The 27,449-nt window shown below is 50.3% G+C and overlaps 1 protein-coding gene across 2 annotated transcripts; it reads left to right on the top strand.

Annotated features, from left to right (window-relative positions):
• Positions 1-9: 9 nt before the first annotated feature.
• On the top strand, positions 10-26,177 carry dpysl3 (dihydropyrimidinase like 3). 2 transcript variants are annotated; one of them, XM_047020600.1, is made up of 14 exons: positions 10-376; positions 11,103-11,191; positions 11,985-12,169; positions 13,715-13,879; positions 14,377-14,438; positions 14,785-14,865; positions 15,700-15,768; positions 16,322-16,442; positions 17,611-17,767; positions 17,943-18,084; positions 18,812-18,982; positions 21,442-21,621; positions 22,686-22,854; positions 24,493-26,177. In XM_047020600.1, the coding sequence occupies exons 1-14, from the start codon at positions 26-28 to the stop codon at positions 24,585-24,587; spliced, it is 2,037 nt and encodes a 678-aa protein (XP_046876556.1). In that variant the 5' UTR covers positions 10-25; the 3' UTR covers positions 24,588-26,177. The 2 variants fall into 2 exon arrangements, with proteins under 2 accessions (XP_046876556.1, XP_046876557.1); XM_047020601.1 differs by lacking the exon at positions 10-376 and adding an exon at positions 4,344-4,524.
• The last annotated feature ends 1,272 nt before the right edge of the window (positions 26,178-27,449 follow it).

Genomic DNA, 27,449 nt, shown 5'->3' with positions numbered 1-27,449 from the left:
CCCACTTCAACAGCCGTGCACCACTATGGCAGAACGCAAGTGGAATACGGAGAAGGAAGATGACTTGCCAGTTTATCTTGCACGTCCGGGCACAGCTGACCAGGTGCCCCGACAAAAATACGGGGGGTTGTTCTGCAACGTTGAAGGAGCGTACGACAGTAAAACCATAGATTTTGATGCTCTAAGCGTCGGTCAGCGGGGCTCGCGAACCCCAAGAACTACTAAACGGGAGGCAACAAATGAAGCAAGGAGTCCTACATGTGACAAGAGCTCTCCCTGCGAAGAAAGTGTCACGAGACAGGAGACCAAGCACTCAGGCGTTGAAATACGAACAACTGGTGGCAAAGAAGTTCTACAGAACCTAGGTGATGAAAAGGTAAGCATTACTGTCCCTGTCATGACAATGATACATTATCAGTGCTGTTATAACTACATCTTTAAAGATCGTTTAAATTTGCACATTACAAAATGCCAGTATGTATGTTTTTCTATTCAAATGTACTGTACTGTGAATTTTAAGGATTGTTGAGCCTCACATGAAAGGGCTTCTGTATAGAAGCTTGTGCTCATTCAAGGGGTTAAATTTAGCCTCCTGCATCCGGACACTAATGCATTATTTAAGACAGAGTTCGTCCTGTGTCCTTCTGTCACCCAGACTTTATACGAAACTTGTCATTGTAGGACAGACAAAGAATTTCAACTTCCGAGCAACTAGTTGACATCACATCCCGTATATCCAACAGTAAACCATTGGTCTAGCCTACATGTCTTCCCTCCATACTGTAAACAAACAGAAGCCTAAAGGCAGGTTGAATAAATGCGTACTTGCGTCTGATTCAATTGGACCCCTGGCTCATTGGTCTTTTGTAAATCACAAGCCTTTCATCGTGTTGCCACGGAATAAGCTTCAATTGGTCATGTGGAAAAGTTGTGGTCGGAAAAAACTGAGAGCCAAACCCAGGCCTGCAGCCAGAGTGGCTCTGATGATGTTAACACAAGACCTGCTCAGTCCCATAATTTAGACCCGAGGTCTCCAATAAAAACGTTTTCATGAAGCAGAACTGTGTAGAATTAGTATCATAGTATTATGGTGTCGCGTGAAAGACTCATATCTCATATATCTCACATGATATTCTTGTTCAACAACTCGAAGCGACATTTATATTGTAATCCTATTTTTTAAAACTGGAACACAGCTTCACCGGTTCGGCCCTAGATGATTACAGTGGTGCAGTACCAGCTGTGTGTGTCTAGCTTCGTGCTCTGTCACAGGACACCTTGGGCACCTCCAACTACAGTCTGTCCTTTGTTCCATAGAGGTTACTTGTTGAAAAAGAGAGAGAGAGAGAGAGAGAGAGATAGGAGAGAACTGTACCCATCAGATGACAGAAGTCATGAATCCAGCCTGTGTCTTTAAGTGAGCCATCGTCTCACCATGACCTAACATGGTGAGATTTTACCTGCAGACAGTGGTGTTCCTTGACTTTTCACAGACCCCTAACCCCAACTGGATTTGTGGCCACATAAAAGCCTTGCGGCGGTCTGACGCGTTGTATTGTAATCTATCGAACGTTTCATCTCGCAGTGACCTTGTTTGAGCTTCCGCGCAACACAAAGTGATGATTCACAGTGACCTGTCCTGCCTTGGTCTGCTGGCTCAGAGTGGAGGGAAGCCATTAGACAGATTAATACTGACTATTCATACAGTATTGGAGCTGTTCTATTCTTATCATGCACACACACACACACACACGGTCAATAAGTTCAAAACAACCAAACCACATCAAGCAGAACACTGGTAACCAGATGGTAGGACACCAAAGAGGAAAAAAGAAGAAAAGAAGAGATAAAAATGTTCTTTTCCTAGTGAAGATGACACATGTAGCCCACCAACAACGTCCGTATTCTGCGTCAACCAAGGAGCTCATTCACAGCAAGGATCCCCTTTCTGTGTCGGCTAAGATGAACATCTCCCACACAACATCTCCAGTGGCAGCACAGTGACAGACCCGAGGTGTCATGACATCATCACTAACCAACCAGGTCACCGTGTGGCCAGACAGGGAACTGCATCCGCAGCTGCCCAAGGGGCTGAAGGATGCTGAGTCAGTTGAGCATGTAGTCGTGTTCGTGTTGTTCCTATCAAGAGGTGCGGGGACATCAGAGTGACAACAAAGACCCTGCCCGACAGTGCTGGCTCCTCTTATTATAACCCTGAGCTTCAGCCACTGTCTGCCTTTGGTCTAAGACACACATTCGAAAAAGATCTGCTGGAGCAGTTGTTCCTTTAGAGTTGAATGCTTTTTTTTTTGCGCCTGGACCTTCTGTTAGTGCTCTGGGTGTGGGAATGTAGGGTGCTGAACAGTTGTGGTATACAGCACACATAGAGTATGTGAGGACACAGGAAACTTGGGGGAGAATACGTGTCAAGTTGCTTGGACGATTCTCCTATTTCTATTTACGGTACAGACCCCTCCCAGAGTGTGTCTGTGCCTAAGAGCCACAGGAGGGGGGTTCAAGACTGTGGGGGGGCGGGGGGGGGGGGGGGGGGGGGGGGCGGAGTGGTGTAGGGGTGGGGTGGGGTGGGGGTTCCATCTTTGTCTTCTCCCCTTCCGGGTGATGTCACAGCCCAGCTGCCGCTCTTACCACACACACCCTCCCTGGAATTTCTGTCAGGCTGTGTGTGTGTGTGTGTATGTGTGTGTGTGTGAGAGAGAGAAAGAGAGAGAGAGTGGGTTAGTGAACTCTTTGATCTACAGAGTAGAGTAATCTGTCAGAGCCCACTTGTGTGTCTCGCCAATACAGCACACACACCCTGATTAGTCACATCTTTGCAGAGACATGACATAATGATTCATACTTTCGAAAATGACACGCTGGACAAACACTATTCCACATTTCGAGGCAAAAAAAAATTACAAGTTTCATGTATTTCTGTGAGTCTCAGTGTTCCTCATTGTAGTCCAATCTGTGTTATGACTATCCAGCTAACTGTGCGAAGAGTAAATTCCCTCCGCAGGGCTGCAGAAAGTTGAGACAACACTCCCAGCAGATCGTGTCCATGACCAGACCTGCCAGCAGAGTGCTGGGAGACAGAGAGAGAGGCATGACACAGGCCATTCTCTCAGCTACACCCTTCCTGCTTTCATTCTATACCTCTATCGCATAAACTCATCTATGAAGCTTCAGAGCTTTGATGAAGTCATATTACGAGGTAGTCCTGAACTACATTGAGATGCGTCTTTGTCTACGCACACTCAAACACTCTCACTCCTGTGTTATAATCAAAGAGTTCTTTATTGGTGCATTAGTAGGGGGGTAGGGGAGTTTATGGGCGTATGAGTGGAGTGCTGAGGGAGGGGGTTACTATAGGACCCAGACAATAGAGACACATGGCAGGGTGGAGACTGCCTGTGCGGTGTGTGTGTGTGTGTGTGTGTCAGGGGTGTGGACAGACTGTAGGGTGGGAGAGGGAGCAGGGGCGGGGGGGGGCTTGGCCGGGTGGACAGCTGTTACTCACCCCTAAGACCCTCCTCTCCGTTCTTAAAAACAATGTACAAGCCAGTCTAGTCAATAATTGCCTAGATTATAGAGCTAGATTAACACTCTCACTCACACACAGCATCCCAATATTTAGTCTCTTCTCAGGTTCTGCCAAAGAACGTCTAAAATAGTGTTGATCTGGATTTTTTATTCCTTATTTAACAACTACAGTGGTTCTCGTGGGAATCTCTGTTTTAAGCGGATTTTATTGTTTCAAATCCTAAATCAGCCATGACATTGTTGTCGAAGCACTCGACATTCAATTAATAAACGGGATGTTTGGAAGTTTATAGTTGATACAGAGGCATAATTTCTTATAGTACGGCAACAGTCCAGCCATGTCCACGCGCCCACGCCCGTCTCAGCTCTGGAGGGAATACAGTAGAAATGTCGCCTGCACCAACCTCTTCCTCTCATTGGCTAACTTGGGCCGCACCTGCTGGTCTGATCAGTCCATCGGTGTATTAACTCTTGCGGTGATAGACAAAAGAATACTTGGGCCTGCAAAGAGCCAGGATCATGCTGATCCAGGATCAATATGAATACGCAATGACAATACACACAGCATTGTAATCAATATTACAATCTTTTCCTCATAAGTGTATTTGGGTCAGTCGTTAAGTAGTGCTCCACAAACATTCAACAGTGTACCCCACTGTACAGTCTACCGCAGGATGCCCAAGTCTTGCTGCACCAGATAGTGTGCGTCCTCTTGTGGAAGGACTTGTACACTGCATTCGGTGAGATTTGAGGGAGGAGTCCGACGGATAAGCGGCTTGACTGAGCGTGGACGCTCCAGCTCAATGCGAAGCACTTTACCATTGCGCTGCACAGAAAGAGGCGACCATTCCCTCATTTCCCATCCAGACAGTAGACACCGCAGCATCCAGAGGGGGATATTTAGAATCTTTGTTCAAAGGTGGAATCACTCATCGACCAATTATGTCTTATCAAGGCAAAAAGAATATTCCAAAGATCACAGTAAGTAAAACATTATATCTACCCGACTAGCTGTTGCAATTTGCTTGGTTTAGTAAATCAGTGCTTATGTTTTTTTTCTGTTAAGCCTCTATTGGCAACCATACGATTCTAGTACACATTTAGACGCATGCATTTACCATCAGTTTTGCATTTGTCTCCATTGTCAGAGTTTGGGCATTGCCGGTGCAAGATGAAATATACTATAGCGGTGTGAGATTGCATGATTGGCTGCCATAGTGACAGCCGGGGAGACAGAACTAGGCGTTTTCTTAAAGGTATCTTGCATCCTCTTTGTTGAGGTTAGATGGTTTGCCGTGCGCACTAGAACATGTGCCAACACCGGCTCGTGTGTCTGCATGGTTTTATAACCAGGCCGATGCGTTTTCTTGTAAATTTTCACAAAGGCACAGTCGAAAGTACCTGGACAGCGCTTTTTGATGAACACCAAATAAATATATTTCAGAGTGAAGTGTATAGTGACAAAAAAAAGCAATAGGCATAAATGAGGGTATCGTATCAATTAAACTAACCAAAAAATATCAAAACACATTTCAATGTTCAAATATATGTTTTCAATGTGAGATTACAACAAGATATATAAACCCAACTGTGTGTGTGTGTAGACGGACGCAGTACAGAGAGAGAAAAAATATCCCACGCCCATTCATGATCACTGGCTATAACCCGCCTGTTAAATGGAGCATTCGGTCTAAATTCTGCAGCACCAACGCAGTGAAATAGAGCTAGCCTGTCTGTGCCTCAAGGGTTCGAGGTTGAGTCCAAGGCAGCGTAGCACAGACACATGGTGCCGCATAGCGAGAACATGCTGGAAATGGCTGCGACTTCATTGTTGCGGCTAAGAGCTCAGGGTGTTGTTCTGTTTCAGGGGATAGACGCCCTTTGTCTCGTCTGATATTAGGGAGGAGGGGGGGCTTGATACGGAACGGCCTGTAGGGGGTCCTGTGATTAGCACGGCATCGGTGTCGTGAATATGAATTCATGAATAATGAACGACGAGAGGCTGTTTGAGTTTGTCTATTGCATTTATACTTTGACTTTAAGGATGTACGACCTGCATGCAATTGCACCTGCTGCTGCTACATAAGACTGTTCGCCCAACCTTTGGAAACACTGATGCTCTCTCCCTCTGTCTAATGACCTACATTGTGCTTTACCTGTTGGACCATCGGAACCCCAATTGACAAGCTATATGCCAATGGATTTGACAAGAGCATTTGAATCATTCTCAATCATCATAACCTTCCAGCCTGCCATAATATAGTTCAGCGGACTGTATTTTACCTCACGACATGCAGAAATCCCTCATAATGGTCTGCCTACTATACTTGGATCTCCATTATATCCTCACTAGTCTTTTCTGTACTATAATTCCAGCTGTTTTCTCCTGTCTGAAGGCAGCAGAGGCCTAGTCAGATTTCTAGGTGTGGTTGACTTTTTCCATCTCCTCACAGAAGCCTAGTGTTGTACACCGTACATGTCATCAATAATCCCCTCCAGCTGGAAGCTGCATATGTGGGCAAGGCCGACAGGAGCTATCCGGGGAAAGAGGCCTTCATAGCTCCTTTTTTCGGCACCACAAAACATGCCCTGTCTTCCGAATGTCGGCTGCAAAGTGGGCCTGACTGCAAGCTAAACACCCTGCTGCGGCCACCCTGCTATTGCCACCCCCCTCACCATGGCGACCGACGTAAGGCCGCAGAATAATACTACCCTGGTTACAGGCTTTTTCCTGCTTCCTACATGGAGGCATTCCCCCTCCTCCTACTCTGGGAAGGAGGGATGGTTGGGGGGAGGGGAGGGGGGGCAAGAAGGCCCCAATCACAACCAGATTGGAGTGTTAGCTACCATGGAAACCGTGCCTTAATCACAAAATCAAGACGCTTGCAACAGGCCCCCTCTGAAATTTGGCAGCCAGGCGATATATTTCAGATTGATAAGTCCCATTGTTTGGACTTTTCCATAGAGGAAAATAAATGCCATGCACTTTTGAGCGAAGAGTAAATATTTGGGGTCACTAGGCAACAGTTATGGCTGAGACCGAGGCAATGACTGGCTCTCTGAGGCAGGATGACTTCCCTCTTCCATGGCTGTCCGCTCTGCTCCGGTCAGCTCACACACAAGGCTCTCACTGCTAATGGACTGTCCTGTCCTGTTCTCTTGGCCCTGCATGTTTAGCCGTGGTATGTTCCCTCCGAGCAACACATGTTAGCTGTTCCCAGTCCAGCACTGCACAAAGGGCTCCCAGAACTAGCTTGTTGCCTGCTCGTGTCCTAGATGTGTCTTCTTGTCACTTGATAGCACGCCAGCTAGGTGGAAAAAAAACCTGAGCATCATTTTACTGTAACAAACATTCATCCTGTGGTCTATTTCTAGATTAATTGTGATGGCCGCAGGCTTACATAATGGTGAGCGAGGCCAGTTTCCTGTAGGAAGCTCCTCTCTCAGATGTCCCAGTATTCTGAAAGCTTGCAGCCAACACTATAGGGATAACTATCTCATGACAAAGTGCTGCTCTGAGAACTTTCCCGCTAATACCTGGCTTCCTGTTTCAGATAAACCTTGGGGAAAACAGATTTAGAGCAACTGTACCGTACGCAATCGTTCTGAGAATGTGGAACACTGGAAGAAAGATTATTGGGTGAATGGATGTTATCCATGTCTGACCTTTTCATGACTAGATGTGGTTTAGATGTACTTTTGTGTGGGTTACAATGACAAATACTGTCTGCAGTTCATTCAGATTTTATTCAATATACGTTTGGGGCAACGTACAGTCCGGCCTTAGTGACCTCATTGTATTTGATCATCAGGAAAATCTCAAAATCCTCATCCCTTGCAGAGCGCTGCTTTATGCAAAGATTAATCTATTTAACAAATCCTGTGATCTGTTTCAAGTCAACATCTCCCCTCCCCCCCTCACCATATCCCTCCCTATCATGTTATCCGTATCGTATTCCCACAGTAGCGTGTACTAAGATGTGGAATTCCTGGAAGGAACCATTATATCAGTTTCACAACTGTACTTGTATTACTCTTTTCATAACTGGAGTCCAGCGATAGATGTCTTTCAACTGTGACCTCTCAAAGTGAGTGATCAATATGGTCAATATGTTATCAATAACATAGCGAGTCTCCTTTATTGAATCATACTTCATGGATCTATCCATGACACCGTGTCTATCTCAGCTGACTGGGGGCGGGGTCACTCATCGTTTGACTGACAGGAGAGGTCTATCTCAGCTGACTGGGGGCGGGGTCACTCACCGTTTGACTGACAGGAGAGGTGTAACTCAGCTGATTGGGGGCGGGGTCACTCATCGTTTGACTGACAGGAGAGGTCTATCTCAGCTGATTGGGGGCGGGGTCACTCATCGTTTGACTGACAGGAGAGGTCATGTGGGCTCACTAGCTGCAGTCACCAAAGTAATGTGATCAGGATGGATATCTTTGAGGTTGACTAAAGTGGATGAAGTGCACCTAACCGTGAACATACATTAAATGTCTGTGTTGCGTTGTGAAATGTAAGAACAGGCGATTGCATGCTTGCATTCTGAAGAATAGGATTTTAGATTTCTTGATATGTGTAGATTTAGGTGTGGACGGTAGGTACATCAATGTATAGATTTTGTCCCCCGTCAATGATTGTCGTGGTCTGAAGGAACACCGCTGCTTCTACTGATGAACTGAATGTTGGAACAAGATCCAATCTCTATCTTCACAGCACTGTTATGAATAACTATACATAACAATGTATAGTTGTTTTTCTACTAATGTGAGCCACACATTGCCAGCTCTATCTGTCAGGAAATCCTCCGCCTTCAACTACCAGTGCACAGTCACCCTCTTCCCAGTCGAATGCTTTACCACAGACATCGCCAGACTAGTTTAACGGAATGCTTGGTGTTAAACAAGAATTAATACAGTAGATCATTTTCCACAAGACATCAGAGTTATAGGTCATAACAAAGGAAGCGGAATACATTGCAAAAACCACAAAGGACATTGGCTTTCATTCTCCTCATGCTTTCAGTGGGCGAGGGACGTCCACCACGTTTATAAATCAGAGCTTGGGTTTGACTTACTTAGCCCAAGGGAATGACTGGAAGCAAGGATAATTAAACTTTGGCCATATTGCTGTTTTGTTAGCCTATCCCACTGAGTTATCATAATAGCCCTGCATGGTATCATATCCTATCACACGATGCTACATTGGCACAAATTGTCTCCAAACACGTATGAAAATGAATCAAATCATGGGCCACGAGCAGCTGCCTTCTGTTATTTCCGAGTGGAGAGAGCAATTTATTCAGCTGTATTAGCCCTTGGAAGAACACAAATGATTGGAGCCTAGTCAGTAACATTTGACAAACGTGTGAGGTCAGCCGGCTGAGTGTTGCCGAGTGATCGTTAGAGGTTTTACCACAGCCTCCAATAAAAAGCCACATCGTATGATTACTCTACAATTGGGACTTGACTTATGAAGTATATCTGAGAAGTAATAACGTTATGTGCGTGTAGCGCGCTGGTGGTGAAGGGACAATGGAGGCCAGCATTTGAAACTGCTGAGTAACCCGATGAGGAAGGGGTGGGATGGAAGACATCGATCGTGGCCGTGATTGCGCCCTCGCGCTGTCATTGGAGCCCCTGCGGAGGACAGTGATGGATGTTGGCAGAGGTTATGGCCCACTGCAGAGGCTGGTACATGTGGGCTAACCCTTCCCTGCAGCACACGGGACCTGGGTGAGGCTCAGTGTCAGCCCTGCACCAGGGACACAGCTGGGGAAATAAGGCTGTCCTGGTTATGGTCCTCGCTGCGGGTGTTTGATGGATTCACACGCAAGCACACATCCATTAGGCACTGTATTGAAACCAAATGGGCCCGGACGGAACATTGGTATTCGTCGCACAATTCATTTCGAATCGAGCAAAGACCTAAACGTCGTCCTCGAAAATGGCCGTCTCTGCTCTGCTCATCCTCCCATTTCGACAGTAGCCTTATTACAGTTCCCCGGGTGCCAAAGTCTGAGCCAGCACGCTCGTCTGGGGCGAGGCCCCCACAGAATGCTGACTCAGCTCTGAGCCGCAGCATCAGAATGCGCATGCTCGCGCGCGCGCGGACGCGTGTGCTGTGCGCGCTGCAGATGCCGTGCGCGACTTGGGCCGGGCGCGCTATGCATGCAGTGCAGCATGGCTTCATTATCGAGCGGGAGGGTGGGGTGGCTGTCTGACTGACGAGGACTGGGCTCCACACAGCCCGGGGGCTGTAAATCAGGGTGCACATGTGCTGACGGGAAAATATGGAACGGCCCCCTAACCCTCACTGCCTCGTGAACCGAACCCAGCCGTTTTACGCAGTGTGAAACGATGATGGTTTCCATGCACGCTGTTGGCTCCTGACACGCTTCTCAAACCGTCTGTTGTCACCCAACCATTCGCTGGATGTTGTCCGGGTTCTGGATATGACTGTGTCGCTGTCGGTCCGAGTTCAGACTTCCCTGCATGTTTCTGACTGGATGTCACTCAGCTTAGTCATCAATGTGACATGCAAGGAGGACGGCGGTTCGAGAGGAGAAGGCTTAGAAACCTCTGGGAACGGGCGTTGTCCAGGCCAGGCTTGTTGTTGCCCCAGTAAGGCTCTGTCTCCCTCCTTCCCCCCCCCCCCCCCCCCCCCCCCCCCCCCGCCGCCTCTCCCCCTCTGTCCCAGAGCCAAGAAGCAGCCAGTCCTGAGGTCTCAGTCATTCTCTGTCACACTGGGTTATGTTGCCTGCGAGGCGTGTCACAACCAGACATGCCAGCCAGCCAGCCTCTCTCTCTCTCTCTCTCTCTCTCTCTCTCTCGCTCTCTCTCTCTCTCTCTGAGGGCTCGCAGGCGAACACTTCACCATGGAGACGACGTACCAGTGTATGTCTCTGGTGCAACGCCCTGATCAGTCACATGGCCATCGTGAGATCAGGCAGGCCAACATTCCCCCCAGTAGCTGCTGAGCTGCTGTTTCATTTCAGCGACAGACACCCCAAATCTATTCCTAACCAAGTGGCTCTATTGAAATGGGTTCATCCCAAATGATGCCTTTCAAAGTCGATTCGGGGGTGTTCCCGCTGTTCCCAGATCAGGGCTTAGAGACAGAATACCTCAGCAGCATGTAACAAGGTTATCAAGCGCAATGGCTTTATGCTACATGACTGCAGTAGGTCACCCTCCCCTTCCCACCCCTCCTACAGGGTAAAATGCGTTAGTGTGTGGGCCAGTGAGTCTTCCTCTTGTCAGCCTCGACGTGTTTGGATGGGAGAGTCCGTCACGGCAAACAAGCGGCTCTGGTTTCACTTCACAGCTGTCGACGAGGGTGTTGCGCAAGAACGACATCCTGAAAAAAAGAGAGAAGGGGTGTGAATAAAGTCGAAAGAGCTCCCAGCTTCCAAGACCACCTCGGCTCCCAGTAGAATACTGATCACGAGGTTGCTGTGGACCTGTTAACATTCTCCATCTCTCTCTCTTTCCCTCTTGTTCCCTCCCCCCCGCTCTCCTCCCTCCGCTTCTTCTTTTCTTTCCCTCTCCAGAGCGACAGGCTGCTGGTCAAAGGCGGGCGGATCGTCAACGATGACCAGTCCTTCTTTGCCGACATCTACATGGAGGATGGCCTCATTAAGTAAGCTCCTCTCGCATCCTCTCTCTTTCCTCTCCTCTCCTCTCTGTGCCTCTCTTTTCCTCCCCTCTCATTTCCTCTCCTCTCTTTTCCTGTCCTCTCCCCTCTGTTCCTCTCCTCTCTTTTCCTCTCCTCTCATTTCCTCTCCTCTCTTTTCCTCTCCTCTCCTCTCATTATCACAGCCACCACATCCCCCACGGGCAGACAGAACTGTCTGCTGTTGGGCAGAGATAGCACTGGCTTATGGGGTTGCTCAACCAACCCCCCTCCTCAGTGCCCGATGTCCTCTTCCCAGTGCCAGGGCCTAATGTTGTGCCAGGCCAGAAGCCTGGGCCTGTTTAAAGCTCTGCATTCTCCCCCTCCTACGACTCAGAGGAGCTCTCTCTATAGTCGTGGGCTTTTCTTCTTCCCTGTGCTCATTCCCTCAGCCCATTAGGCCTTTTGTCCCCCGTCTTCTCCTGTGATAGGAGGAGCAGTGGCGGGGAGGGCGCAGCCCGCATACCAATGAGGCAGGCTCGCGTTGGGCCGCTGTCTCTGTGCTGCTTCCCGCTCCCTCAGCCCCGCTGACAGTTTACAGACACGGCTGAATGCAAACCGTTCTTTATCCTTTACGCCACAACCCGTACTGCGGGGATCACCGCAAACACGCACGCCTGTCGTTTGACTGACGCCAGCACTATTGCACACCAGGGGGAAAACGACCCGGAACGTCGACGCAGTCCCTCGCATTTTCTCGTCGTTTCTCCGCAGTCCGTGCCAAAAGGGCCCCCAAGTCACTGAGTCTCTTGTCCCTCAGGCAGATCGGAGACAACCTGATCGTCCCCGGAGGAGTGAAGATCGTCGAGGCCAACGGCAAGATGGTGATCCCCGGAGGGATCGACATCCACACCCACTTCCAGATGCCCTACCGTGGGACCACCACCGTGGACGACTTCTACCAGGGCTCCAAGGCTGCCCTGGCCGGGGGCACCACCATGATCGGTGAGCAAGACGAGGGGGAGGAGGAGAAAGAGGAGGAGGTGGATGAGGAGGAGGAGGAGAAAGCGGAGAAGGAGGAGAAAGAGGAGGAGGAGTGGAAGGGGGGGGGGAGCAGGAGGACTAGGAGGAGGAACAGCAGGAAGAGGAGGAGGAGGGATTGGGCTCAGCCTCTCAACAGCCTAGAGGCACTGGTAGGGGGGTGTTGGAGTCTTGGGGTATCACAGTGGCACACCCCAGGGGGCCCTGTGGGGGGCCGGGGGGGCAGAGCGACTGTCACGTGATATTAAAAGACTGGCATCGATTACATCCTTTACATAAATTAATACGTACTACTGTCTAATTGAACAATGTGTCTGAATCTCCCTGGATTCACCGTAGAGCAGAGGAGGTTATCTGATAGCAGGCAGGAGAGATTCCAATCCCTGCTCTAGGTGGACAGAGGGGGAGGGAGGATAGTAGACAAAACACAGCCTAGATTGTGTGAGAGAGTGAGCTCGTGACAGCTTCATTCAGAAAGCAGGAGGGGACTAGTGAGAGAGATGAAGAGAAAATAGAAAGAGGACGATAGACAGAGGAGGGAGAGAGGAAGATAGAGGGGGGGGGTCTGGCTACAGTGAAGCCTCCCTTAATGGGGTAGAGTGGGCAGTGGTCCAGGGGACCACACAAAGGGCGGGAGGGGTGGGGGGGTGCGGGAGGGGTGGGGGGTGCGGGAGGGGCGCAGACAGAGGCACACATAGTGAAACACAAGTCCCGTGGAAATAGACATGCAGTGTGAATCACTCACACACACTTACACACACACACACACACACACACTGGCTGCCCAGAGCCAGCAGCTGGTACATAGCAAAGTCTCATTCTGATCAACTGGTACTTAAAGGAATGGTGTGGGCCTTGTTCGAAAAGGAAAAAACCCTCCTTCACCACAATCACACACTGTATCTAGGCTTGGATAGACCAAACTACAACAGACAAAGAGAGGTTCAGTGAATCAGTGTCGTAAACAACCGAGCTGTGCTAGCCTGCTGATTCATCCTGGATCCAATTAACAAAGACAGAGCCGCTAAGGAGATGGGAGGGTCTTTAATGGGATGAAGAGCTAGCCAGTCAGGTGGCAGGACAGCAGGCGGCCTTTGCTACTAAAGCACAGCCGGGACTACAGGGACCCACCAGGTCAGAATATCCCTTTGTCTCTCACTGGTCAGAGCTCATTAATGTGCTACGTGCTAGCGACGAGAGGCTAATGGTAACCTGAAGTCACCCTCAGACACAAACTGATTGTGGCGTCTGACAGCACTGGTGGCAGTGCAGGCTGACAGGCAGACAGGAAGTTACATAAGGCACGACAACATGGAGACAGAGGACGAGGAGCACCGGAACATATTGTCCTTTAATAATACCCCTCCCTCCCTCCCTTCCTCCCTCCGCTTCCCCACCTCCCTCCCTCCCATCCTCTCCTGCGGCCCCCCCAATATCTCTAACCTCTATACCTCCCTCTCTCCACTCCCTTCTCCCTCCCCTCCTCTTCCCCCCACCCCCCCTCCACAGTGGACCATGTGATCCCGGAGCCGGGCTGCAGCCTGATGGAGGCGTTCGACCAGTGGAGGCAGTGGGCCGACGAGAAGGTCTGCTGTGACTACTCCCTCCACGTGGACATCACCCATTGGAGCGACAGCGTCAAGCAGGAGGTGGACACCCTGCTCAAGGAGAAAGGTACCTCCAACAACCCCCTCCCCCATCTACACCCCCCCCCCCCCCCTTTTGAGTCCCTGCGGTCCCATGGTATGGTGGACATGCTGTGCATTCTATACCTAATCCTCTGTGGTGGAGGGGTGGGGGTGGGGGGGGCGACCCAAACACTGGCAGCAGCCCGGGGTAGCAATCAGCTGTGGCCTCCTGCATGATGGGTCTGGTCCACATAGCTGCGTGTGCTGTGGTCTCCCTGGAACCAGCCCAAACACCACTGTCCAGAGGAGCCCAGTCTTGTTGATGTTAAGAATCCTGCACGCATGATATTTCCGATTCTCATCGTAAAAAACGGAATTCCCTTAACTCTCTCTCTCTCTCTCTCTCTCTCTCTCTCTCTCTCTCTCTCTCTCTGTCTTTGTCTGTTTTGCTCTCTCTCTCTCTTTGTCTCTTTTGCTCTCTCTCTCTCTCTCTCTCTCTCTCTGTTTCTTTCTGTTTCTCTCCTTCTGTACGTATCTCCTCAGGTGTGAACTCCTTCCAGGTCTACATGGCTTACAAGGACTTCTACCAGATGAGCAACAGTGAGGTAGGGCACCCTCTCTCCTCATGATGGCCCCAGTCTCTCCTCCGTCACCAGCATGGTGGCCCACCAAACCAAGGCCCAAACCGTCACGTATTTAATTCAGGCAAAGCGAGTTTATTTACAGTAACATGCCACTAAATTTGGACCTTTTTTGGTGGTCACCAAGTAATTATGGTTTGTCATAAATGACATCATGGTAATTGTGGCCTTCGGAAGTTGATGGGTGAGATGAGGAAGGCTCCGGCTTAGATGACCATGTTTAAGATGATTTTTGGAGAAGAGCACGAAAGACAACTTTTAACCCTGTGTGTGTGTGTGTGTGTGTGTGTGTGTGTGTGTGTGTACACAGCTGTATGAGATCTTCACCTTCCTGGGGGAGATGGGCGGTATCGTCCAGGTCCACGCCGAGAACGGAGAGATCATTGCTGAGGTAAAACCGGGCCTCCACCTCTCCGTAACCACCTCCTTACCTCCGCACCCCTCCCTCCCTCCCTCCCTCCCTCCCTCCCTCCCTCCCTCCCTCCCTCCCTCCCTCCCTCCCTCCCTCCCTCCCTCCCTCCCTCCCTCCCTCCCTCCCTCCCTCCCTCCCTAGTCTCCCATATGGTCATGCCTCACCAACTAGTCATACATCCTCCAGCTCCCTCCAGAATAAACACAGCTCAGAGATAGTGGACCAGGCCAAAGGGGAGGCTGAAGAGCGGGGTTAGAGGAGGACATACTGTACAGGCGAGGATTGAAGTGAATATAAGTCTGCACTGGGAAGGACTTTAGAGTCTTGATTCTCATTTCCTCAGTGTTGTGTGTTTGTCTATCTGGTCAAACTGCTTTTTCGTCTGCTAAGCTAAATTAGCTTAGCAGTTTATCTCGTTTGTCAAGGGGAGTCCCCAGCCTTAGCCTGAAGACGTCCGTACCGGCAGACTGTGTCATGACTCAGGGTTAGCTCAAAGCTCCTCAGAGACCCCGTGGATAAAGAGGTCTTAGAGATCGTTTAGTCAGCGATCCTCGGTTCCCCTCTGCTACATCTGCATGGAGACAGCTAAGCCCAGTTATCTAATGGACGGTATCATATTGATTCCGGGGTCAACACAATCAATCCAGTTGTTTCTCTGCTGGTGCGTTTGTGCGTGTCTGCGCGCGTGTGTGTGCATGCATACATCCCGTCGTCCGTCCGCGTGTGTGTACGTGCGTGTGTGTGTGCCAGTGGCTGGGGTGAAGCAGGGTAAACTCATGTCATGTGCGCGTGTGTGTGTGTGTCCCCTCACAGGAGCAGGCCCGCATGCTGCAGATGGGCATCACTGGACCAGAGGGCCATGTTCTCAGCAGGCCAGAGGAGGTGAGGACAGCACTCCATGAACTGGGGGGGGGGGGGGGGGGGAGGGTGTGTGTGTCTGCGTATTTGTGTGTGGAGATTGCGTCTGCGTGTGTGTGTGTCTGGGGTTCCTGACTGTGGGTTTTTGGGGATTCACGGGACCTATTAACCAAAACGTGGGATTTAGAAACGATTCAGGCCGATTCGGTTTCAAACATCCTCGTTAAACTTGTTTAAAGCTGTATTCCACTTGCGGACTAGACGATTTAAATCGCTCTATGCGTCCATATCAGGTTGACGGGGACATGTAGATCCAGCAGTAATCTGTCACCATGAGAACCAAATCATGTCTGGCACCATTATAGAAGAGAGAAAAAGAACAGAAAAGTATAGGATAAGAGGAGAGGACGGAGAAGGATGGAAGGGAAGAGAGGTGGAAAGGAAAAGAGAGGCTAAAACGCCAACCAGGAGGGTGTGCGAGACCAGCAACCAGAGAGGAGATCAAAACCAATAGCGGAGTGACACTAATTGATTCGCTTGTCTGTCTGTGTGTGCGTGTGTGTTCGCGTGCTCCCAGCTCGAGGCAGAAGCCGTGTTCCGTGCCATCACAATCGCCAGCCAGACCAACTGTCCCCTGTACGTGACCAGGGTGATGAGCAAAAGCGCTGCTGATATCATCTCCCAGGCCAGGAAAAAAGGTACAGCCTCTGTCATTGGTCGCTTCACTGTCAAGGTGACAACAGAACTGAGTCCACACTCCTGGAACACCAAGCCGTTCCTATAAACAGTATCTTCTATGTGGAATCAACTTCAGGGTTGGATTAATGGACCGGGACACTGGCCCATGGCCTTCTAGTGTACACATGTGAACATCTTAGGGATACCTTTAGCATGGCTCTTTGTCCTGGATGTCCTTATATGCCGATTCTGGTGTCTGGGTTCAGACCAGTGGGTTCAGGACAAAGAGCCCCAGGGTCGACGAAGCAGATAAATGAAGCTTCACTTCTGGAGGAATCTCTAGCTTGATCACGGCGAGCCGGGGCTCAGACGTCCGTGACGGGATCTGCCATTCCTCAGCCCGCCTGAGAGGAGAGGAGGGGGGGGGAAGGGGGGGGGGGGACGATGGCGCTAAAGATACACAGATTTGGAAAAATGAGAGGGAAAAAGAGAGGAGAGGAGGAAAAGGACGAGGGAGTGTTTGGACGGCCTCGTGGAGGCATGTGAGGTTTCTTCCATCCTGGAGGGCATGTCCCCGGGGCCGCTCCTAGCTCTGTCTCTCTCTCTTCCTCTCTGTCTCTCTGTCGCTCCCTCTCTGTCGCTCCCTCTCTCTCTGTCTCTCTGTCGCTCCCTCTCTCTCTCTTCCTCTCTCTCTCTCTGTCGCTCCCTCTCTCTCTCTTCCTCTCTCTCTCTCTCTCTCTCTGTCGCTCTCTCTCTGTCGCTCTCTCTCTGTCGCTCTCTCTCTGTCGCTCTCTCTCTCTGTCGCTCCCTCTCTCTCTCTCTCTCTCTCTCTCTCTTCCTCTTCCTCTCTCTCTCTCTCTCTCTCTCTCTGTCTCTCTTTCGCTCCCTCTCTCTCTCTCTGTCTCTCTCTCTCTCCCTCTGTGTGTGGATTCTCCAGAATGTGTGTGTGTGTGTGGATTCTCCTGACTTGTCGAGCTGGCCTCAGGAGCTCTTGCTTTCATTACTAGTTGGCCCAGTTCCACTCCTTTCCCATTGGCTGTATCTTAGCCAATAGAGACAGTGTTTGCGAGTGTCCTCCTTCATGCATAACAGGAAGCGTATAGGGTTTGGAACAGTTTATTGATTTATTCGGTGATCTCAATTGGGATTCTTGCCATCGATTGGTTGTAACGCAATCCTCTTACCCAGGTAACGTTGTGTTCGGGGAGCCAATCACGGCCAGCCTTGGGACTGACGGGACACACTATTGGAGCAAGAACTGGGCCAAGGCCGCCTCCTTTGTGACGTCCCCTCCTCTGAGCCCGGATCCGACCACCCCAGACTACCTGAACACTCTGCTGGCCAGGTAGAGTGCCCCCTGTTGACTGTTTCAGTGCTGTACAGACCCTAATAAACATAGCATCAACTTAGAGGCACGTCAAGCTGAGGGAGTTTGGATAGATTTAAGAGGAACAAGAATGATCCCCATTTTTTCTCTCCTCTCTCTTTTCGGCCTCCCTGCCTCCCTCCCTCCCTCCCAGTGGTGACCTGAACGTGACCGGCAGTGCCCACTGCACCTTCAGCGTGGCCCAGAAGGCTATTGGCAAGGATGACTTCACCCAGATCCCAGAGGGGGTGAACGGCGTGGAGGAGCGCATGTCCCTCATCTGGGACAAGGCTGTGGTGAGGACCTCACACACACACCAACACACACAGCCGATCAGCCAGGCTTCTTTAGAGAACGTGCTGTGTAGAAGGCTACGCTGATGCACAGCCTTCTAGCCGAAACAGCCTGGTCTGGATTTGTTCTGTGTCCACCAGTATACGGTAACAACGTCGCAGTTCTCTGTTTTCACGGTCTTTTTCTGTCCCCCTCCCCCCCCCTTTTTGTTTCTCTCTCGACCTTTTGACGCCGCACTCTCACCCCCGTGCTCTCATCCGCTCTCTCTCCCCCTCGATCCTCTCTCTCCCCCTCGATCCTCTCTCTCCCCCCTCGATCCTCTCTCTCCCCCCTCGATCCTCTCTCTCCCTCCTCGATCCTCTCTCTCCCTCCTCGATCCTCTCTCTCTCCCCCTCGATCCTCTCTCCCTCCCCGACCTCTGCTCTGTCACCTTGCCTACCAGCGCAGCACGCACACTTTCTCTTTTTCCCCGTCTCTTTCCTGTTCCTGCTTGTCCTCAGTTGTGCTCAAAGGCTGGGGGGTTATGGTCATGGCCAGCTCCGGACTGCGCAAACGCAGCGTCGCTTCGCCACTTCTGTCACACCAGCAAGTGTCAACCCACATTCGTGTTTCGCTGTTTGTGCGCGAGCGTATGAGGGGAACTTCCCCCCCACGCAAACCTCCACCCAATGCTACGAGCCACCGGACACAAATTCTCCCGCCCTTCTAACCCACCTCTCTCTCCCCCAGACCTCCGGCAAGATGGACGAGAACATGTTTGTGGCCGTGACCAGCACCAACGCTGCCAAGATCCTCAACCTGTACCCTCGGAAGGGCCGGATAGCCGTGGGCTCCGACAGTGACCTGGTCATCTGGGACACCGACGCCATCAGGACCATCACGGCTAAGACGCACAACTCGGTAAGGTCAGGGGTCGACGTGTCAGAGGCGGCAACGCTTTGAGAGTGGAGAGAGTGTACGTCGGAGCAGATGCTACCCCCGTAGTGTGCGTCTGAGAGAATCTGGAGTGTCAGTTGAAATGTTCTCTTCTCTAAGTCAGGGCCCAGGGCTCCCTAGCTGTGCTGATTACAGGGTTGTCCCAGACTTGGTCTGGTCGGCTGGTTCAGGCCACTCAACTCTGGTTCCACTGCAGGGCAAACAATGCTACCTCACAGAGAGAGAGAGACAGAGAGAGACAGAGAGAGGGAGAGAGACAGAGAGAGACTGAGAGAGAGAGAGACAGAGAGAGACAGAGAGGGAGAGAGAGGCAGAGAGAGACAGAGAAGGAGAGAGAGACAGAGAGGGAGAGAGACAGAGAGGGAGAGTGAGAACCAAGCCCTCTTCCAACGATCGCTCTTCCCAACGGAATTGAGCTCTCCGTGGATGCTCTCTGCTGACCCAGGACATGCTACAGCTCTGGAGTGGTTCGTAACAGCACCCTACCACACCACACAGAGTGGATCCGGAACATGGAAAGACACGACATGAGGATGTTGAATGCTCTGTCAACCGTCCCTCTTCACCATTTCATAAACAGGAAGTGTCGATGGGTCCAACAGGAAATCACGGTTTAACCAACCAGTTGACCTTCCTGCTTGCGTTCACAGAAAGACAGGGAGGGAGGGAGAGAAGGAGGGAGAAGCAAAGTGAGGAGAAAGGCTTCTCGTGAGGATGAGAGAAGAAATGGAGGTGAAAAAAACGGGAGAGAGAGAGAGACAGATGTGTATAGATGCAGCATGTATACAGTATGCAGCATATACTGTATCAAAAGCCGGAGAATTAGTGAGGAAGATATTGGATGCGTTTTCAAGGGGTTTTCCATATGTGGAAAACATCCAGCGAGAACTTTGGTTCGTACAGAATGATGTCACCCTCTCATTTCCTGCCTGTAGCCCCTCCGGACAACATAACAGCCCAGAACATGCTCTCTTCCACCTTAATGGCAGGCAGCTACAGTATGATATATAGCTCACAGCAATATTTTGTTTTATAGTCCTCTTTCTAAAGATGCCCTCCCTCAACTCTGAACAGCACTGGCAACTGTTGTCTGGCAGGCATAATCCGGATGGGCTTGTTTATGTTTTATTTCTACGGCACCGCAAAGAAAGATAGACAGACTTTCACTTTCTCTCACACAAACACACACACACGCACACACACGCAGGGCTGGGGCCATGACATCATACTTGGCAGATAGGCGGTCTCATGTCCGTTCCTGGCCTGAGCGTGGAGCTCAAGCAGAGCAGTGTGCAGGGGGAGGCCTGGACTAGAAGAGAGGGGCAGCGGATTACAAACAACCCACAGAAGAAGAAGAATGTCGGACGGAAGAAGAGCGTTTGTGGCATTCGAATAGGAGAGACTGGGACCCAGTTCAGAGAGGTGGAGAGAATTAGAGAGATTAAACACAATTGGCCGAAGATGGAGAGAGAGGGAGGGAGGGAGAGAGATACGGCTGGAGTCACCGGCCCCAGCTGTGCAAGGGCAGCTGCTTGTCAGTATGTGCCAAACTGACATGTATGAGGAGTTGATTGAGGAGCAGGAGGAGGAGGAGGGAAAGGGGTCATTCCTCTCTCCTCTCACACATGGTGCTCATTAACAGAGAGCAATGGCCTCATCTCCAGCGAGACTGCCTTCCTTCCCTCCCTTCCTCTCCTTTCTGCCTCTCCTCCGGCACCCCTAACCCTGCCTCTCCACCCCACCCCAGCCCTGACCTGCCATCCAGCCAGCCATTACTGTAAATCCGGGCCTTTCCATCCATCACTTCCCTCAGCTCCTTCCTCAATAGTCCCTCTGTCTGTGTCTCTGTAACATGCACATCAGCCCCTCCCTAACTGCTGATTAAAGAGCTATAGATCTAAATCTGATTTACTTAAAGGGGATTTGCGGGGGCCCTTATCTGAATTAGCTGTTTCAGCCTCTAATGCACAATAAACACAGGGAGCGCTTGTTGTGTATCTACTTACTCGCTCGAATCCACTTTGATGGTGCCGGGGCAAGTTTGCTTGGGTTGGGGGGGGGGGGGGGAGAGGAACAGAGAGAAGAGAGGATCAGAGAGAGAGAGAAAAACACATTTGAAAATCCCAGCAGCTGCTTAACATTTATGCTACTGCAAACTTCAAGGTCCGTCTCAACGGATGGAACCGAACTGTTATTTACAGTAAGGTCACCTTGCCAGGGAATGCAAATCGCCATGTCTGCAGAGAACAGAGCGAGTGGCTCGAAGGACTCATCTCCCGCCCCGCGTACGTGCGCGCGGAGGAACGCGGCGTTTCCCCTCCAATCGGACGGCTTGTCTGATTGACCCTGCGTGGCTTTGCTCGCGTCGGTGTATCGTTTGTTCACGCCTGTGTGTGTCTGTACCGCTTGTGTGTGTGTTTCAGGCTGCTGAGTACAACGTGTTTGAGGGAATGGAGCTGCGCGGCGCCCCGCTGGTGGTCATCTGCCAGGGGAAGATCGTCCTGGAGGACGGGACCCTCCACGCCACCTCCGGGGTGGGCCGCTTCATCCCCTGCACCCCCTTCCCCGACTTCACCTACAAGCGTGTCAAGGCCAGGAAGCAGGTACGGTCCGCTCGTAGCCTCCGTGGCTAGCGCTTCCAGCTAGCCCCTCTGACGTTGCTTGTGTCGCACATTACCAACCAGCATGTCCTCAGGTTATGTGATACTGCTGTCGGATGAACTTCGGCATGACCGAGGTCTCGACGACAGTGAATCCTCCCTTCCCTGTGAATTGACCCCCTTAAGGGATGCGTCACGAAATGTAGCCTCATGCTCAACTCATGTTCACACGAGAACGAACGTGTGCGTATCGTCTGGGAGACAGACTGTTTGACAGTTTGTGTTGTGACTCACCCTGCTCTGGACAGCACACAAAGACTGTTTCTGTCTGGGGCTTCAAGCTGCCTCGCGCTGGAGCCAGCCATAGGAGCAATGCATTCTGGGTAGGGAGGACCAGCCTGTCTGTGGAGGATAGGATAGCTAGAGCTGAGTTGGGAAGTGGAACAGAGAGGGTATAAATATCTATGGGAGTGTGTAAGGGAGACAGGAGCTGCCAGGGTTTGCGGTAATAAGTGTCTTTTAACTAGCACTGTGGGTGAGCTCATCTACTCTGCAGGAAGACAGGAATCAGGAGGAGGGGGGGGGGGTGGAAGGAGGGAGGGACGAGAATAGAGGTAGGGAGGAGGGCACGGAGTCGAAAGGGCGGAGGGAGGGACGCGGGAATGCATGGGAGACGGCGTCAGGCGCAGGGGTTCGGCGCGGGGTCAGACGCGCATCCCAGTGCAGCTTCCCGATGCTCTGCCCGGGTCACGTGACTATGGGGACAGAGGCCGGTCACGTCCAATGAGGACACAGCGGGTTTGTCTGCGGCACAGCTGTCGGTCTGTGCGTCGGTAAATCTGGAATAGCTTTTTTCCCCCCTGGGAAAGCACAGGGTGAAAAGTGGATGTTTTACTCAGGCACAAGCCGTCCCACAAACAAACCCAGTCTAATTCCAAACAGGTTTTTCCGTGGGGAGAGTTTGTTCGAAACAAACAATGCTGGGACTCTTCGCCATACTGACTTTCTGTGTCATCTGTTCCACCTTCCTCTCTCTCTCTCTCTCTCTCTCTCTCTCTCTCTCCCAGCTGGCAGTCTTGCGGGCAGTGCCCAGGGGCATGTACGACGGGCCCGTGTCTGAGTTCTCGCCCATGTCTCGCGGTGGAACCCCCTCTGCCTCCGCCCGCACCTCCCCGACCAAACAGCCCGTGAGGAACCTCCACCACTCTGGCTTTAGCTTAGCGGGTGCACAACGCGGTGAGCTAACTGTTTCTTCACCCCCCCCGTACGTACACCCCCCTCTCATCTCCCTCCCTCTCTCTCACCCTGTCTGTTGGAAATACCAGGGTAGGATACACATGCACTCACACAGACACACACACACATAGTAATAGTGTCACCATGTGACTTTAGCCAGTCACACAACATATATTCCGATGATCCCCTCGCTTGTGTACAAAACAAATAGGCTTGTTGTCAAGGAGGAAATCTGGATCATTAACCATCATCGCATTTCATGCATTGATACTAAATCAGGACACAGTTCTGCTATAGTACAGGGCACACACTTGAAGACATGCGTTTTGTTTAACAATACTACCCTGGCGGGGTTTTTTACACAGTCCTTATATCCGTCTATGGCTTAGACCTTGAATGTCGGTGTCTTCCTGTCCAGGGTCACGGTGGTTATCTGTCAATGTTTTTCCTGTCTACAATTCCTATGTATTTCATGTTCAATCATCCAAACCCCCTGGAGAAGATGTGGAAACTAAGCCGGAGAAGCAGAACCCTAAGAAGGCTCTCTAAGATGTTTAGAGCTTCCAAGCCCGGTTCTAAGATTTCAGCCCAGACATCTGGTCCGGCTCCGAGCCATCCTCGTTGTGATGAGGCGTCTCGAATGATCTGATAGAACAACAGTCGGCCTAACGTTATCCACACTGTTCATCCATTCCACAATGGGAGCTCGCTAAGTGACGGGAGGTGGACATCTGTAAGCTGTCATGACAGAGCCCATGTTAGACATGTCTTTACTGGCATACTTGCTGTGTGATGCAGAAGTGTCCTCCGTTGGAAACTATTTCCCCCCTCCCTGTGGCTCTTGGAGGGAGGTCGTTTAGCCTTGCGTTCCCAGGCTCTCCTCGGTTCGTTTGGACCAGGTCCACTCTCTCTCTCCCTCTCCCTCTCTCTCTCTCTCTCTCTCTCTCTCTCCCCTCCTCTCTTACCTCGCAGGCATTGTAGATAATCCCGCTCCACTGCTACTGAGATTGCAGGTCCTTAAGGGATGGAGCACACACATGCCCGTGTTCTGAAACACACACATATATGCGCACACACACATACTTGCGCGCGCGCACACACACACACACACTCAGACACTTTTGTCTTATTCAGTTACATAATCTGTTTCCTGTCTATTCTTCATTATATCCAGGAGACATTACGTGAACAGTTGATTTACTTGTCGGTCTTGTAAAGTGAAGTAACTTTGGCTGTGTCGATCGTGGTGAGAGACGAATGGTGCTCCACATCCCAACCGGTTTTCTTCAGTACACGATAGTGAGGAAAAGTTACCAGACTTCATGTAAAGAGAGTAAGGACTGTCCGATTCAATCTGTGCACCAATATGTCAATTTAATCCAGCAATAATCCCATTACCATGGAAGCGGATTTATTCCTAAAGGTCAAGAAGGTCAAGAACACAAACACACAGAAGGACAGCTGTCCCCCCAACCGCACTTGCCGAATGACGCGAGCTCTGTGACAGGAAGTTGTCGGGTGGTTGTGAAGCCGAGACGGTTTCTCTGGCCAGACCACTTGTCTGACCAGAGAGGACGCACAGTACAGACATAGTATACAACCATCCTAACCCTCCCGGTCCCTGCTTATGTCCCCCAGGCCCCCCCATACCAGACGACATTCCCATCAGGCCAGCGGGACGCCGCATCGTAGTGCCCCCTGGTGGCCGCTCCAACATCACGTCCCTCAGCTAAAGCGCTGCGGAGGGGGAAGAGCTCCAGACCACGACGACAGCCACTGGGAGAGAGGAGGAGGAGACATGATTAGTTAAAAAGTTAAAACGTTTGAGCAAAACACTGAATCCTCATGCCTTACCTGTCACAATGCTACCTTGTTTTGATTTCTAGCAGCGCAGTATTTCTCCACTTAGGGAGGGTCAAGGTCACGACAGAATAACTCCCACGACATGCCCTGGAATTTCATGGGCAAGCACATACTATATCCGTCCCCAAGTACAGTATTATAAACAGAATGTCCTGTTGGTAAATCCACGTTACATTTATACTATGAGACACATCACTTGTTTTGGCACAAAAATCACTCCTCGAAAATAAAAATATGATAGCCACCTCATTCAAAGTACCTCCTCTAAGGGAAAAGTAATACTGCTCATCTAAGAAAAATGCTTTGGTTCTTTCATCATGTCTGGCTTTCAATGTCACCCTTATGAATACTAGTCTGCAAAAAAAGTAATAGTTTGCTTAGCAATGTAATAACATGCAGTACCATCCATTACATGTAGGTGGCATTGTGAGTATGGTAGATGTAACGTAGCTTTGTGAATGATGTTGTTGCCTGCCTGGCCTCCAGTTAGTCCAGGAGAAACTGATAGCGTAATTGATCTAAAAAAAAAAAGAAGAAATAAATGAAAACACAAAAAAACACACATCTGGTTAACAGATTTTGCAAGAGAAAATGTTGATAGAAATGGTTGTCATGTTTTTGTTTTTGAATTCCTGCTCTCCATCTTGGCTGTTGTGAGAAACCGTCCCTTGTTTTTGCTTTAAGCTTTAAGCCTGCTCCCGTCATTCCTTTTAGCGAACCATCTATGGGGAAAGGAAGAGTTGTCAAATTCTTTCACAAGATATAAAACCAAGCTCGGCTTTCATGACCTGGACCATGAAACGAACAGCATGAGCTTTGTGAACAGGAACACATGACAAAAAAACGGAACAAAAAAAAGAAACAAATATCGAGTAACTCTACCTGCTTTGAAATAACTGTTCTTCACCTCTGGTTTAAGATTTTTACCCCCCCCCCCCCCCCCTCTCTCTCTTAACAATGTTGGCTTTCGCATGAGGCGCAAAGAAAGACCATAGCGTGCTATCGAAGCGGGTGCTAGTACATTGGTGTACCGAGTCATTGTCACTTCTCCTCATAGAGCGTTCCCTCATTGCTGTAACACCTGACCTAACTCCCCTTGGGTTGACCACTCAATGTCACGGTGAAGTCAGACTCCTGTTCCATGCCTCTGGTCTGGGCTTTTCTCTCAGACGAGGCCGAGGGCAGGAGGACGTGTCCCGGAGGAAGGCCAAGCTTGTTTTTTTTTCTGCCGTCCTAAACAGCTGGGGAAGAGGGAGTGGCTGGGAGGCGGTTTTACTGCGTGATAATGTGGAATCGGATCAATCCAAGTGGTTTTTATTATATTTATGTTGGTTTGACTGTCTTTGTTATTGTTTTTATGTCCTTTTTTACTGTTGTACCTACACCCAGAGAAGGCAGGTCAAAAACATGGTGTCGTGGAGGGATGAATTGTTTCCTGAATAAACATGAGTTGCAACTAAGCGGATGTCTCCTGTGTTTGACGTTTGGATGTTGAAGCATAGAGAGCAGATTTGACATGGGTGATGTAAGACTAGTATTCAATAGAGGGTTATAAAACTTGAAGTGCCTGTTGGAGAATATTAGCATAGTCAGATACCAAGGGTTGGGATTTTGCTCAGAGTAGGGTTAAAAGTCAGGTTAGGGTGGGGCACATTCAAAAAGTATACCAAGACTTGATTTATTTGAGTTCTAGCATTATCTGACACCCTATGCAGTAGTATTGGGGTGTATTGTAAGGACAGGTTCACGGGAAGAGATAGAATTGAAGGATGCTACTCTCCTCTTACATAAATGTCCGTGGAAAATCCAATTTCCACAATCTATGCTGCATAACGGCACTCCTTTTAAATCGTTGCATGTTTTACAGAGTGTAAGCATTTCCCTTTCAAAATGGCTATGATGGCAGACTGTGAAGATTGCCGTCATAAAATAAAGGCTCTGTCTGCAGTGGAGAGACGAAAGTCAGCATTTTCCTACTGAAGGAAGCTTTGGAGGAGCCCAGGACTTCCTGACAGAGCACACATAAACCCTCCTGAGGTAATGAAGCTGTCACTAGGTTATGCTCTGTTTTTACTTCTCCTGAACAATAGAAGGTCTGCGACGTGTGTGTGTGCGGGTGTGTTGGTGTGTGTGAGAGAAAGAGAGAGAGAGAGAGAGAGAGAGAGAGAGAGGGGGGGGGGGGGGGGGGGTGGGGGGGGGATTTCACACACGAGCGAGAGAGGAAGAAGAGATCTTTAGAGCCGAAAATCCCTAAGGCCGTTGCGATTCTGTCGGTGTCTCTTGCAGCCTTGTAAATCTCGGGGACCGGACTCCCAGGTTAGCTGCTGAAGGTGAAGTCGTGGAAGAGAGATGGCCCGACCGGCTGAAGTGCCTCTTCCCTCCGAGCTGCATGCTGCAGTGAGCGCAAAACCATATGACGCGTGTCAGGGGGCTGATGCTGCATTAACGGTTAATGTCCCCCCCCGTGAGCAGGGGGAGAATGGGACTGAAAGAGTGGGGTCGAAAGAGAGAGGGTTTCAAGGAGAGAGCGAAATAAAGAGAGATAAAAGATTGATGCGTAATCCAATGGGTGGATTCCTGATTCCATGGTAATTAGGATATCATTCAAGATTCAACTGGGTTGAACCCATCCATATACAGCATTGTCACAGGCCCTGTTCCAAGAACGTCACACTAAGACAAAATCCTGTAACAGTATACAGCACACGGTCGTATTTGGCCCACTGTTACCT

Source organism: Hypomesus transpacificus, chromosome 5 (genome assembly GCF_021917145.1).
Source record: "Hypomesus transpacificus isolate Combined female chromosome 5, fHypTra1, whole genome shotgun sequence".
Lineage (NCBI taxonomy): Eukaryota > Metazoa > Chordata > Actinopteri > Osmeriformes > Osmeridae > Hypomesus > Hypomesus transpacificus.
Note: the sequence above shows the minus strand (reverse complement) of the source record. Positions and strands in the feature narration are given on the sequence as shown.